Below are 13,174 nucleotides of genomic sequence, written 5' to 3' on the forward strand. Positions count from 1 at the left end.
TCTCTGGTGTGCTCCTTCTGCTTGTCCCCACGTGCTTGGCAGTGTGGATGTCTCCTGTCTCTGAATATCCTTTGGACATGTGCTGCATCCTTTTCCAAGGAAAGGTTTGACTTTGGCTGGTGGGGTGATGAGAGGGGGTGAGAGCAAACGGGGCAGGGAAATGGATGGAGGCCGAGGGTTTGAGCTGCTGCTTCTGGCAACATCCATAAACCCAGCCCTGTACCAGAGGTGCTCGATGCTCTCCCTGTGGAGGCAAGGGTGGGAGGCTGGACAAGGAAGAGATGGGAGAGTTCTGGCATTGGACAGGAGATCCAGGGAGCTGAGCTTTGACAAGGCGTGACTGTGCTGGGGATGTGCTTCCTCCCGCTGCCTCCCAGCACTGCCAGCCAGTGTCTTCTCAGGGAGGGCAGCTCTCTTCTGCCTTTGGAGAGTGTGGTTTGAAGAGGAGACTGTGCAGAAGAGCAGGCCTGGCACCCTTGGGAGCACTGCTTCCCCTGGCTGCTCCCTGTGACCCCTCCACGAGCCACTGGGCGCACTCAGGTCACACTGGGCACACTCAGGTCACACTGGGCACAGCCTTGGTAAAGATGCCCAAAGCACACAGCTGGCAGAGAGCAACTGCATGAACAGGGCTGGTGTTCAGCCTTGTCCTCAGCAAGCACTGCTCCATCATTCCCTTTGGAAAGCTCCATGAGCAGCAGAGTTATTTACTGTCTGCTAACCTGAGTGGCCACAGAAGTCCCATTTCACTTGTTAATTACTTCAGCGAAGGCAATTCATTCTGAAGAAGCAAATGATGAGGGGAAAACACCCACATCACCTTTCAGCAGATGCAATTACTGGGTCAGAGGAGCTGCTTTGCTTTCACAATGCACTGCCCCGGAGAAGCTCATGGACATTGCTGGCCGTGCTCTCTGCTGGGAATGTTGAAGGCCGTGCTTGCCTGGGGCCCATCTCCAGGGCTGGTGTTTGAGTTCAGCTGTCAGAGCAGGACCTCCCAGGCATTGCAGGGAGGGTTTATCTGGGGACAGCTCAACAGATGCTGGATGAAACACAGGGAGGAGCAACATCCCTGGCCATGGGGAGACTTTTCTGCTCCTCAGTGCTGGCTGAGCTGTGTGGAGGCACAGATGGGTCTGAAATGGCCCATGGCACCTGGGCTGGGGCTTGGGCAGGCACCTCCTGAGAGCAGCCCAGCCTCGTGGGGTGCCCCAGATCTGCTTTGGCACCCATGGACCCGGCCCTGGCAATGCACCTCTTGCATTCTCCCTCATGGTTAGCTCGTGGTTTAACCCTCACAGGTCACTGTGAGGCTGTAGTGAGAGCAGGAGCAGTTCTATAGAGGACACAAGCAGAAAGGGCTGCTTGGTACCTTGGGGGCACCCCCACGGCTCTCCCCCAGCCTAGGGCAGGGCTTAACCCAGCACAGGGGCAGCTGCTGGCCCCAGCAGGGTGGGCTGCCCTGCACCTTTGTCCCTGGGTGGTTTCCTGCCTCTCCCTGAGAGTGGAGCAGGCTGTGAGCCGTGGCCGTAGCGCAGCACACACCGAGCCTGAGGCACCATGGAGATGGAGAGGGAGGAAGGGCATGGGATGGGGCAGGGGCGGCCGTGCCAAGGCACCACTGCCCCTGCCAGAGGCGGAAACACAGGGAAGGCAAACCAATGAGTCAAGGAGAGATGGCTACGATGAAAACAGCTGGAGGGGAGAGAAGGGTTTTCCATAGAGAATATGCAGGAGCAGTACTGGATCCATCAGGAATCATTACAAACTTTATTTCTCTGTGCATTGTGTACCATTGATAAGGATCATCACAATTAGTGGACTCACTGCCTATAGTGGTGGGCAATACACACACAAAAAAAAATGAAGCCAAACAGATGAAAATGAAATCATTGTACATAAAGGTAATCATAAACCTGAACAACCTGCACCTGTGTTTGATTTTTCCCCCAAAACAATGAGAAACAAAAAAGAAAAACCCCAAAACAAATCAAAAGTGAAAAAAGGCTCGAGAAGAAAAAAAACCCAAAAACCACAACTTCATATTCCTAGAGAAAATCTTACAGCAGGTTAATTAAAATTTCCACAGATAGTTCAAGATGAGTACAAATACCCCCAGCCAGCTGGTTATGGTACAAGCATCAGACATGGTTTTCAGCTGAGTGGGAAGAGCTCACCATGGGCATGCAGGCTGGGAGTTTGCCTGGCTGGAATGTCAGGAAGCCTGGCAAAGGGCAGTGGGTCAGGAGACATCTCTCAACACCAGTGCCCAGTGTCTGCGCCCTGGGGAGCTCTACACCCACATTTCCCTGGCTCAGCTCTCAATCCCAGCCTGCACTCCTGGCACCAGGGGGTGATGCTGAGTCACAGAGTCACACCTCCCTGTCTCATCCTGTCCAGTGACTTGGGATTTGGAGAGTGCAAAACACGACCTTTTCCTGGGGGATGCGTCCTGGTCACGCTCAGTGGAGTAGGAGATCTCGTACGGCCCTTCAGCCCTGCCTCCAAATGGCTGTGGGGAAGGACCAGCTTTGGGGACCGGTCCTGATGGCTTAACACTCAGGGGCTGTCACTACACCTCTGGGGGTACAGGCAATAGCAGGGGGCCAAGGGCTTTGAGGCAGCCACTGACTCAAAAGGCAGAAGCATGTGGGGTGCTGGGAGTCAGCCAAGCTTGCTCCCCTCAGACTGCTCACCCCACGCCCTGGGACCCTGTGTAACACCTCCTGTGGGCAGAGGAGGCCTCACACTGGCTTCAGCACATCAGCTGGACAGAGCCTGAAGGACATCCCTGGACACCCCTGAAGGCTCTGGGGTGTGGGTTTTCCTCCCCTGAAAACCTACAACTGCATGGCTGTTATTGCTTCTCATGGAGCCATGCCGCGAGCAGTGAGTGGGGACAGCTTTCCATCCTTTCCACCCCCGCTAAGAGGAAACAAACAAACAAACGAGCAAAACCCTATGGCAAAACCGAACTAACTAAAAATAAATAAAACCCAGTGAAAAGAAAACGCTTGTAATCTGCAATGCTCAACCCACATGGTTGGAAGGACTATCGCTATAGGATGCTATATACAGATAGATTTCATTTCATTCATGCAAATGTTACAAGTACCACGACAGCATGCCCGAGGAGGCGGAGGAGTGGGAGGAAGGCTCCCGCCGCTCCGCGCGGCCTCGGCTTGGGACACGGGACACGAGGCTGCGGCTGTGCACCCCCAAAGCATGGACAGGGAAAGGTGAGGGGCATGTGGGTGGGAAATGCTAGTTGTACACACGCCAGAACGAAACAAAAAAACCAACCCCAAAGCAATGACGAAAACGGTTTGTGTTCTATCCTTAGAAAGCTCCCAGTTTCCCCTTGTCTTCAGTTCGGTCTCTCGCTCCTCTCCAGCAGGGCCAGAGGGCCTGTTCCCGGGTGGCGAAGGCAGCTGGATGCGGTGGGAGATCAGAACCCTTGCTCTCCTCTCCTTCCCTTGCCCACTGCTCTGTTTCTCACCAGCTACTCTGGCCTTGCTCACACCGGTGCGCCCCGGTCGCCTTCTCACCCATCTTCCTGGGGCCAGCGGGTGGGAGTCAGCCATGGATGGGGCTCGGTGGCCATCGGCCGCTCCTGTTGGTCGAGCTGCAGACAGGGCCCTGCCCCTGGCTCCTGGCTGGGGCCACTGCCTGGGGAGGGGTCCTGCTGGCTTTGGGGTCCTGCCTAGTTCAAAGGATGCTCCAAAGCCGCTTTCCATCAGCAGGTGTGTGAACATGGCAAATCTCTTTTATTCTTTCTCTGTTCATTATACACAGCTTTATATCTATATCTATACCTATATATCACTCTATATAGATATATATAGATATACACATATTTACTATCTCTGATTGTCCCTTTAGAAGCCCTTTATGTGGCAGTAGGCTTCCAGAGATGAGAAGAATATGTACAAGAGCCAGAGGAGGATAAAGAGTGAGGATGTGAGCAGCTTGGAAGTCCGCGGCCCGCCCAGCTCACCTCCGATCTCGGGTCTCCGCCGGTAGAGCAGCACTCCCACACTGATAAAAGCAAAAATGGTGAAGAGGGTGACAGAGAAGGCCAGTGTGCCAGGGGACACTTGGAAGGCTTGTCCGTGCGCCGCGTGGTAGATGGCCGCGATGGACCAGGCCACCCCGATGCCCAGGAAAACGTTCACGGCGTTGCTCCCGGTGACGTTCCCGATGGACGCGTCTGCGTACTGGTCCTGCGTTGCTGCTACTTTGCTGGCAAATGTGTCTGCAAAGGAAAGATGGGGAGAAACCCTCAGGAAACACCCCGGAAAAGAGGGCAGCTTGGGGGCAAATGTCAATGGCAACACCTGGGGAAAGAAAATAATGGGTAAGGGGATAGGGTATGGCCCCTTCTAATGGAAATCCCAGGGAAGCGGGGGACCATCTGGCTCCTCTTGGATCATCAGGGTCTGGAAATGCACAGGGGGGAATCTCAATGGTCAGAAATACAGAGCTTCCCCCAGTATGGCCTCTAGCACCTTTTGCGTCCCTGAAGTCCAGTGCCTTGTGCAGGCCCTGACACCTTGGTAAACCAGGTCATCCTCCATCCCTTGGGAAGAAAAACTGTGTGGGTGGGTGCTTGCTCGCCCAGGCGCTCTGCCAGCTTTAATACCAGTGATAAAACTTGGCTGGCCATTTCAATGGAAAACCTTGTGTTAGGCAGACCAGCATGACACTGCTCTGCACCACAGGGAAGGGCTGATTTTACATCCAAACCCACTCTGGATCTGCAGAGGGAAGGAAGAGCAGAAGGAGTTAGCCCGTAGGTTGGTTCAGGTGAGCACTCCCAGCTAACAATGAGAAGGTGAGTCCTGAACATATCTGCCCTCCCAGATCCCCTTGGGTACAGGCAGCCCAGTGTGGCCCAGGAAAAGAAAACAACAAGTTCATATTTCACGTTTTTATATTCTACAGAATTTGCTTTCTGTTCCTCCCCACCTGGCTCTAAGGTGAGATGGCAAAGTGCAGCCTGGCACAAAGATCCAGCTCCATGGAACAGGAGGGGATGGGCACATAGAAACACAGTGAGAGGGTCCATTTGCAGCAAAGAAATCAAAAGTCTGCTTTATTAAAAAAAAAAAAAAAAAAAAAAGCTGCCATGGAAATGCACCTAAGGGAAGGAAAAGGCCTTGATCACGGTGCAGTGACAGAGTTGGGGACAGTGCTGATGCCTCCATGGCTCTGCAGCTGCCACTGGGGGAGAAGAGATGAGTATAGAAACAACCACATGCACTTCTGCAAGTTTGAGCTGCAGATTCTGCTTTCAATGCAGAGAAGGTCCCTGTCAGTGCTGATTTCTGTGCACCCTCCTCTGGTGCCTGCCCATCTCCTGGAAAACAGGGCTGAAGGAGCTCAACCAGCACCCAGCTAACACAGCACGGCCTGGGAGCCAACTGAAACAAGAGTAGCCCAATGTATTCTAAAAAAGAGCTGCTTAAATGCCACCTTATGCCAGCCAAAGCAGGAGGGAAGATTTTCACTGTCAAACATGTGAAGAAGCTCTGCAAACCTTCTGCTAAAGCCTCTACTGCCAGAGGTCTAAAAAAATGCTCCTTCTTCTGTTTCTTGCCCTAGATCTGTTCTCTCTTGGTTCTGCTGCTTCTTGGCCTTTGCTAGCATTAGGACAATTTCAGGATCTTTGAGCATCTGGGTGCCAGTAATTGGAAATTTGAAGGTGGTGAGGGAAGGTGTGACTGATGCAAAGGATGGTGGGGTGGGTCAGAGCCCCTTGTCCAGAAATCAGGCTCTGCCTGCCCAGCACAGCCCGTGGGAGAAGGTGAGTGAAAGGCACACGCTGACATGGGAATCCACAGAGCTTCACAAGCTGCATTTCAAGCAGCTCCCCCAGCTCAGCAACCTCACCTTGATCCATCTGAACCTGGTCTCACACAAAGGTGTCCATGCTGGAAAGTGTGCCCTGAGTACAGACTCACACTTAATTCCCCCAGGAGCAAGGTGAAAGCAGCAGATGCTTAAAATGCAGGACTGCCAATGTTGGCAGCATTTTAACTGAAGACCAATTCCAACTCTGAAAATGGGTACCAGGGAGGCTGCCCACAGAAACAGATACTTCACAGTCTTTGCAGTGGGATGGGCCTTGAAATAATTCCCATGGGACTGAATCCACATCCTGGATGTGGATCCTGGTTCTATCCTTCAGCCCATCTGAGACTGCAAAACAATGTCCATCTATATCTCAAACCTGTGCTTTGGGATCCTGCAGAGCACAGCCCCAGCCCCAGCCCCAGCCCCAGCCTGGGTGGGGATGGAGCTTCACAACAAAGCCCGTGGCTGTGCTTACCTGGCACCGATGTCCCCAGGGCGACAAACACGACGGCAGTGACCGAGTCCTTCAGGCCAATGGTGCAGCCAAAGTGGGATGCCAGGTCGCCAATGAAGGCTGTCAGGAGGCCAATCATGAGGATGGAGACAACGAAGCAAGCCCAGCCATTCCAGTAGTCTGTCGGGGGCACGAAGGCAAAAAGGACCTTCCAGAAGACGGTCAGAAAGTGCATCACGTAGTCAAAGCAGGAGGGCAGCTTCTCCTCCCCACATTCATCGTCATCGTCGTCTTCCCCTGGAGAAAACAGCAGTGCCTGATCAGATCTGCTCATCCTGGGAGATGTTGGGCAAAGCTCCTGTGCAAACTGCAGTCCCCAAAATGCTGTGTCTCATGATGTGGGCCCTGGAAGGCCTTGACTTCCAAATATCTTATTTTCTGAGCAATCATCAGAGTGGCTCGATGGCCTTTCCTTGCCCCTTTCCACAGCACAGAGACACACCCCACAGGCAATGGTTGAAAAAAACAACCTGCACTTCAGAAAATGCAGAGCCTCGTGCTGGCACCTCTGCCTGAGTTTAACCATCAGTTGCTTTCTGGGACTCAGCTCCTGCTCAAGAGCTCTTCCCCCAGAAGGAGTGGGAAAAAGCCAAGCTTGTGCTGGCTGGAGCTGACTGGGCAGGCAAACCCACCAAGAGCAACTCCTGCCTTGTGGAGAGTCCCACAGGGAAGCCCCTTCTGAGCTGCTCTGAGCTGCTTTCCACAAGTGCCTGCAACTGCTTCCAACTCTCTGGAAAGGCAGCCGGCTTTGATGGTGCTGAGCTGCTCTGGTGCTTCACCTTACCTCTGCTGCAAACTGGGACCAAGTGATGGATTTTTGCCTGCTCTAAAGCCTCCCTGCTCAATCACAGCTGGCTGTGCTTCCCTGCTGCATTTCCCTGCCCCTTCACGTGCTTCTCTATAAGCTCTGGTTGCCCATTCCTTCATGTCTGGTCTCTCCTGGGTCAGTGGGAACTGCCTTTCCTGCTCCAGGCATTGGCACCTCACCTGTCTCTGCAAAAGCCCTTGGCATCCAGCCTGCACGGAGTCCCCACAGGGTGGGAGTGACCCCACCAGGGAGCCCCCTGGGGCTGGTGGCCCCTTGCCTGGCTCCTGCAGCTCTGAGGAGCTCTCTGGAGAGCCTGCTGGCCAGCCTGTGCCACGGGCAAGCTGCATGGAAAATGTGGGGCTTCCCCAGCCTGGCACGGTGCACAACATCACTGCTGGGGCATGGTCAAAAACTCCTCCTGCTCACACTGGAACCACTCCCAGACTTGAAGGGGAGGTGACACTTTTCCAACTAAGCCAGTGGGAGCTTTCCTGCTGCCCTTAAGGAACAAGGATGAGTTTCTAAGTCACAAATGTTCAGGATTCCAAGGCTAAGTCGTGCTAAAGACATCCCTTGCATTTTGTCTGGTAATTTTCCACGTCTTTGATGCTTTTTATCTTCCTCTCAAGGATGTGGATCACCAGGTCTCCCTGCATGGCTGTTGAAAGAATCTCCTTAGCAAGGGAAAGATGCAGGCTCTGGAGCTTCAAACTCACTATGGCAGAAACAGCAGCTAATCAGTGTTATTGTTTTGGCAGATATAAATACCCATTCCTGTGCACTGTTGTGAAGATAAGGAGCAGTTTTCCAGCCTGGAAAGCCTATGTTGGCCTGTGTTTTCCCTCAATGTGCAAAGGCTGCTAATGGCACGATACACCATGCTGTGCTCGAGCTGTAATTCTGCAGCAGGTACTTCAATCCTCTGCCAAGCTCAGGGAAGCACCAGGACTGCTATGGACCTGAATCTTTATGGAGATGATAAAACAGACTGAAAAACGAACATGAATGCCACTGTCATAACACTCATCCAGATCTGCCTGTCATTTTGTTACGCAGCCATGATGTCTCTGTTTTGAAGAGCTGGCCAGATCTTGTGGAGTTGACTTGAAACACAGTATGGTGACCAGGGGTGCAGTCAGAAACTGGCCTGCAAGCCCCAGAATTTTTTTTGCTGCAGCAGAAGCTTTATAGCTTTTGGGAGCAGACTAAAGGAGCTGAGTGACAGGCTCTGGACAGCCCAGAATGGCACAGCACAGTGTGGCACAGCCCTGTCTGCACCTGCACTGCCCTTCCACAGACCTCACCTTCCGCTGCTCCATCCCCCTGCAAACACTGCCCTGGGTTGATCATTGGGTGGGAAATGGGGGTTTAATGTTTCTTTTCTCAGCTGGGATGTTACATTTTGAAGTGGTGACGGGGGACTTTCACCTGGTATCCAGAGTGAGCTGTGGGGGAAAAACTCAAACCCAACCTCCAGTGTTTTAGGCATTTTAACTTATCTGGCACAAAGCCTGAGGAGCTAAAGCCTGGGTACCTCCAGAGCTCAGAGACAAACTGCTACTGAGATCCACAACTGCAAGGGACAGCTCATGTCCACCAAAATACATCCCATTTATTAAATGCTTGTTAATCATCTGTTAGCTCTGATCATGGCTGTATATTCCAGATATGGGGGGCAACATAACTGCAGTCTTTACATGTGTCACAGAAATGGGATCCAACCATCAGTGACTATCTTTGCTTTAACATGGGATGCAATTACATAATTGGTTCTGGCATAGATTAGTTTAGCCATATTAGCTACAAAACCTGCAGCAAGGATTGTCTTGCATGATAAGTTCATGCTGAATACAAAATAATGGGAGGCTCTTGCCTGGAGGCTCTGAGAAGAACTGTGATACAAGAGAGGGATCACAATCTGAAGAGAAAGCTGCTGCACAGTGTCCTGCCCTTGCTTTCCAGAGGCAGAGGGCAAATGGTACTGCCATCATTTTTAATTACCTGGTGCTGGGCAAAGGTTACCTTGTATAGCAGAGTTAGAGGTAGGAAGCTGAGCGCTCCCCCATGCACTTCAGTGCACAATTAGCCAGATGAGAGGTAATTGCCTTCCCCAGGGATTTAATTTAAGCTGGTTGATTTTGCCCTAATGTGCGCACACACAGCCCAGGCTGGGCTCTGGGATTGTAACATCCAGCCAGTAAGTAATAGAATTTCCAGCTGTTAAAACAACATCTGGAGGAGACCTTTCTTTCTTCCTTCTTCCACATGTATGGGAATGATAATATATCCTGTACTGGTAAACATGGCAGTGGCACCTGCGAGAATGGCACAATAAGGCGTTTGAGGGAAAGGCAATTCTCCAAGGGAGGGAAGATAAGATCACACAGGATCTGGTTCAACCAGAGATATGATGTGCTGCTGCAGCTATTGGGCTGCTGAGCCATAATCCTCCAGCCACAGCTGGCTGGGGCAGCAGGAGTTCCAGAAGGCAGGATGTGTCAAGGGAGAATTTTGGCTCAGAGAGAGTGACTGCCTTCAGTGTTTGCACCCTCACTACTGCGTTGTCCTCACCACAGAGGTACAGGGAGAACCCGGGAAGGGGAGCACTGTTGCTTCACACCAGCCTTATTTATGCCACTCTGAATTTCCACACTGTGTTCTCCTCCCAGATCTCTCCCACTGAACTGACTTTTCCCCCTCTGCCGTCTGCTACCAGCCAAGGTGTTGCTCTGCCTGGTGCTACAGACACGCTTCACGCAGAAGGTTTCCTACACATGAGACAAGGTGCCCTCACAAAAGGCTTTAATCAGCTGCCTTATTTATGCAGAAGCTGTAAATAACTCTGCCACCTGCTTTGCCTCCTGCTGCTCCACTACAGCCTGTGTTAGTGATGCAGCTGAGGCGAGGGTGATCGTAATTCACCTGGAGCTGTGGCCCAAACTCACCCGCGCTGACAGTAATGGCCTCAATAAACTGCTCCCTCCAGCTGTTTGTGCCAACCACCAGGGCCAGGTTCGTCTTCTTAATGAGCTTGTCCACCGTGTTCTGTGGAGGGAGATGCAGAGCACAGAATTAGGGGCTGGAGATACAGGGCTAAAGCCCACCAGTGCCACTGTTTATGGGTATGTGTTTATGGAACAAGCTCAGCAGATTTTAAGTTCAAGAGACCCAAATGTAAGTATTTGCAATTCCTTTTGCTGCTGCTAAAAAAGACCTTACGAAACCTGCTCATGGATGGGAGTTTAAACCCTCTCAGAGCCACAGTAAGGGTGGCCTGTTATATTTTTATACTACAGAAAAATGGAGAAGATAATGAAATGGCTAGTTTTCTGCTCTTGGCCTGGCACATGAATTCATGGCAGCTGAGCTGCACAACCATTACCTGCATTTGGGGTTATCAGCCCTTTGCACTGGGAGTACCAGGCTTGGGGCTCACTCAAGGCTGCCTGTAAGTAGGAGCAGTGTGTAGAACTCACTGTGAGAGCAGGGTCATGTTTTACAGCAACTTGCAGCATTTGGGACCCCAGCTCCTGTTTCCCGTGTGATTCCATGCGCTGCCTTGCTTTGCTCCTATACCATCACCATGTGCCTCTCAGTGCTGCACAAACCCAAAAGGAGGAGGGGGAAGAAGAACAGGGAGGCAGGATGTGAACAGTACCTTGAACTCATAGGATTCCTCAATGATGATCTCGAGTTTGGTGTGCTCCCCCAGGACTGGGCGCCCCATCTCTGCGATCCGACGCTCTTCCTCCTCCTTGCTGGTCAGGGGCTGCTTTTCCTCATTCTCCTCTGCAAAGCAAAGAGCCCGTGGGTGAAGCAGGCCCAGCTGGGCACTCTGGATTTGGCCTCCTGTCAGAGGGGGAGGTCAGGAGGCTTCCAGGTGGGAGCGTGAGCAACAGAACAGCGGAGAAGGAGTTCATGAAGCAACAGACAGGATAGCTGTATGGAATGCTACCAAGAGGTCTGTGACTCATCCAACCTCAGAGGAGTCCTGCTCATCCTGGGGCTGGGGAATATCTTATTGCTTGGTAATTAATTGCTGCCTCTGCCACTGGGCTGCTGGGAAGGGGAAAGATCAGCACTAAGGCTGCTCCATTCCCCAGCAGTCCAGGTCAGCACTGAGGTATAGTCAGGGCAATTCCACCAGCCTGTTACAGCAAGAGAGCTCTGTCAGCAGCTCCTGGGCTGAGACACAGATGAAATCTTGGCTCTGCCTCTTTCTGAGCAGGCCTTTGCCTTGGAGAGGGGGCTGGCAGCCAACGCCTGCGGTGATGGCGGGGCTGGAGGGAAGAGCACAGATATAAGGAGCCATCCACAGGCCAATGCCTGGCTCCAAACCCTAAAAGAGGAGGCAGCAGAGGGACTACAAGATCAGTGAAGCAGGTCTGCACCTCCGCTGTCATCTGTGTGACCTCTGGGGCATGGGGACTGCAGGCAGCATGTCCTTTGTCACTGTCTCTTGTGCAGATCCCACTGAACTCCCTTCCAGTCCACCTGAGGGATGGGCAGGAGAACATCAGGGCTAAAAAGGACTGGAGTTAATCTGTCAGTAGGCAAACACCCCAGTCAGTCCATGTGAGACTGACATGGTGCCACACCACAGGTACCTTGGATGGAGACCACGGTGCAAGGAAGAGGATGATCTCTAGCCTGGACCTTCCTGAAGACAGGTTTGCCTATTAAAGTGATCAGCAGGAGATCAGCAGGGGGGACTGCACACACTCTACAAGCTGTCCCCGTGCAGTTAGTAAACTCCACTCTTATGTCACACGGGGTTAGTGCTGCTCCCTTGCTGGATGCCCCTTGTCTGCTCAGGGGGCACGGAGCTGAGGGAAAGCCCTTCTCCTCCTGCCGGCCAAAGAGACCCACCTTGGAGCCAGAGCCTCCTAAATCTCAATTATGTTTCCAGGGCTCCTGAGGAGCAATGTGTGGGATGCAGGACCTTCTTGTCCTGTGTTGTTCAGCTGAGGGAGGGAAGCTTGGCTTGCTCATGCCAGAGGAGCCATGGGTCCTGCCCTTCCTGCAGCGCTTGGGCCTGGGAAGTGAGGAAAGAGCCCTGTGCGCAGGGAGGGGACAGCTGGACCAAATGGAGAAGCGCACCCTGCTCCAAGACATGGAGAGGGGTGGTCTGTGGCTTGGGGGGTGACAGATGACCCTCCCTGAGGCTGGGTTAGGTGTGTGAGGCAGGCAGAGCACTCTGTGGGAGCACACAGGGTTAGCAGGACTGGCTGGGCCTGGCAGGCCGCGCCTGCTTACCATAGCGGAGTTTCCCTCCAGGACAGAACAAAAGCAAAGAGGAAACCAAGAGGAAAGAACAGGGTGAGCATATGGCCATTAAGAGAAAGGAACAGGGGGACAGGGGAAGAGTAGAAATCCATACCTGTGATGGTGAAGCCACCTAGACAAAACAAAAAATGAGAAAAAGGGAGAGAGAGAGAGAATAAATGAGGATTAGCATTTGCACGTGAACAAAGACTTCCCTGCCCCACTGTGGACATGGGGTCTGCTCCCCAGCACACACCCCAGGGATAGTGTGGGGAAACCTGAACACAGGCTTTTTAACCCACATCTGCAAGCTGCCACCCCTTGGTCTCTGATATATGCTGTGGATAGTGTGAAATCTGTCCTGGGGCTGCAGGTGTGTGGGGAATGAGGATGCCCACTCCCCAGCTGCCCTACCTTGGAGGTGGCCAGCAAGGAAATTCAAAAGTTTCTCAGGCTCTAAGTCTCCCCAAGACAGGAGGTAAAGTTTGTAAAGGATTGGCCAACTTTCCTGTCCAGCCACAAGCATCTCCCAGTCACCAGGAAATCCTGTTTTGCCACGCCAGTTTAGAGGTGATGGGTTCATTTGTGTGGCACAGGTTTGTATCTCGGGGTGCTGGCTGGTTTACTCTGGCTGTAACAGCACCACCCCCCCAAAAATGCTCCTTGCACCACCTCTTAATATTGGTGACTTTTGGGCTCTACTCTAAGGAAAGATGGGGCATTAGGTACCT

General features: G+C 52.6%; 1 protein-coding gene across 2 annotated transcripts in view; it reads right to left on the reverse strand.

Moving 5' to 3' along the window:
* Window positions 1–1,747: 1,747 nt before the first annotated feature.
* SLC8A1 (solute carrier family 8 member A1) overlaps window positions 1,748–13,174 on the reverse strand; it is a 105,548-nt gene continuing 94,121 nt past the window's right edge. For both annotated transcript variants that reach the window (XM_058021571.1, XM_058021570.1), the window contains exons 4-8: window positions 12,559–12,576; window positions 10,837–10,967; window positions 10,124–10,223; window positions 6,332–6,607; window positions 1,748–4,255 (exon numbers count right to left, since the gene is read on the reverse strand). In XM_058021571.1, coding sequence (XP_057877554.1) covers window positions 3,879–4,255; window positions 6,332–6,607; window positions 10,124–10,223; window positions 10,837–10,967; window positions 12,559–12,576 — 902 coding nt within the window. In that variant the 3' untranslated portion in view covers window positions 1,748–3,878. The remainder of the gene's footprint in view (window positions 4,256–6,331; window positions 6,608–10,123; window positions 10,224–10,836; window positions 10,968–12,558; window positions 12,577–13,174) is intronic.

The sequence above is a fragment of the Melospiza georgiana genome, chromosome 3, assembly GCF_028018845.1.
Source record: "Melospiza georgiana isolate bMelGeo1 chromosome 3, bMelGeo1.pri, whole genome shotgun sequence".
NCBI classification, from domain to species: Eukaryota; Metazoa; Chordata; class Aves; order Passeriformes; family Passerellidae; genus Melospiza; species Melospiza georgiana.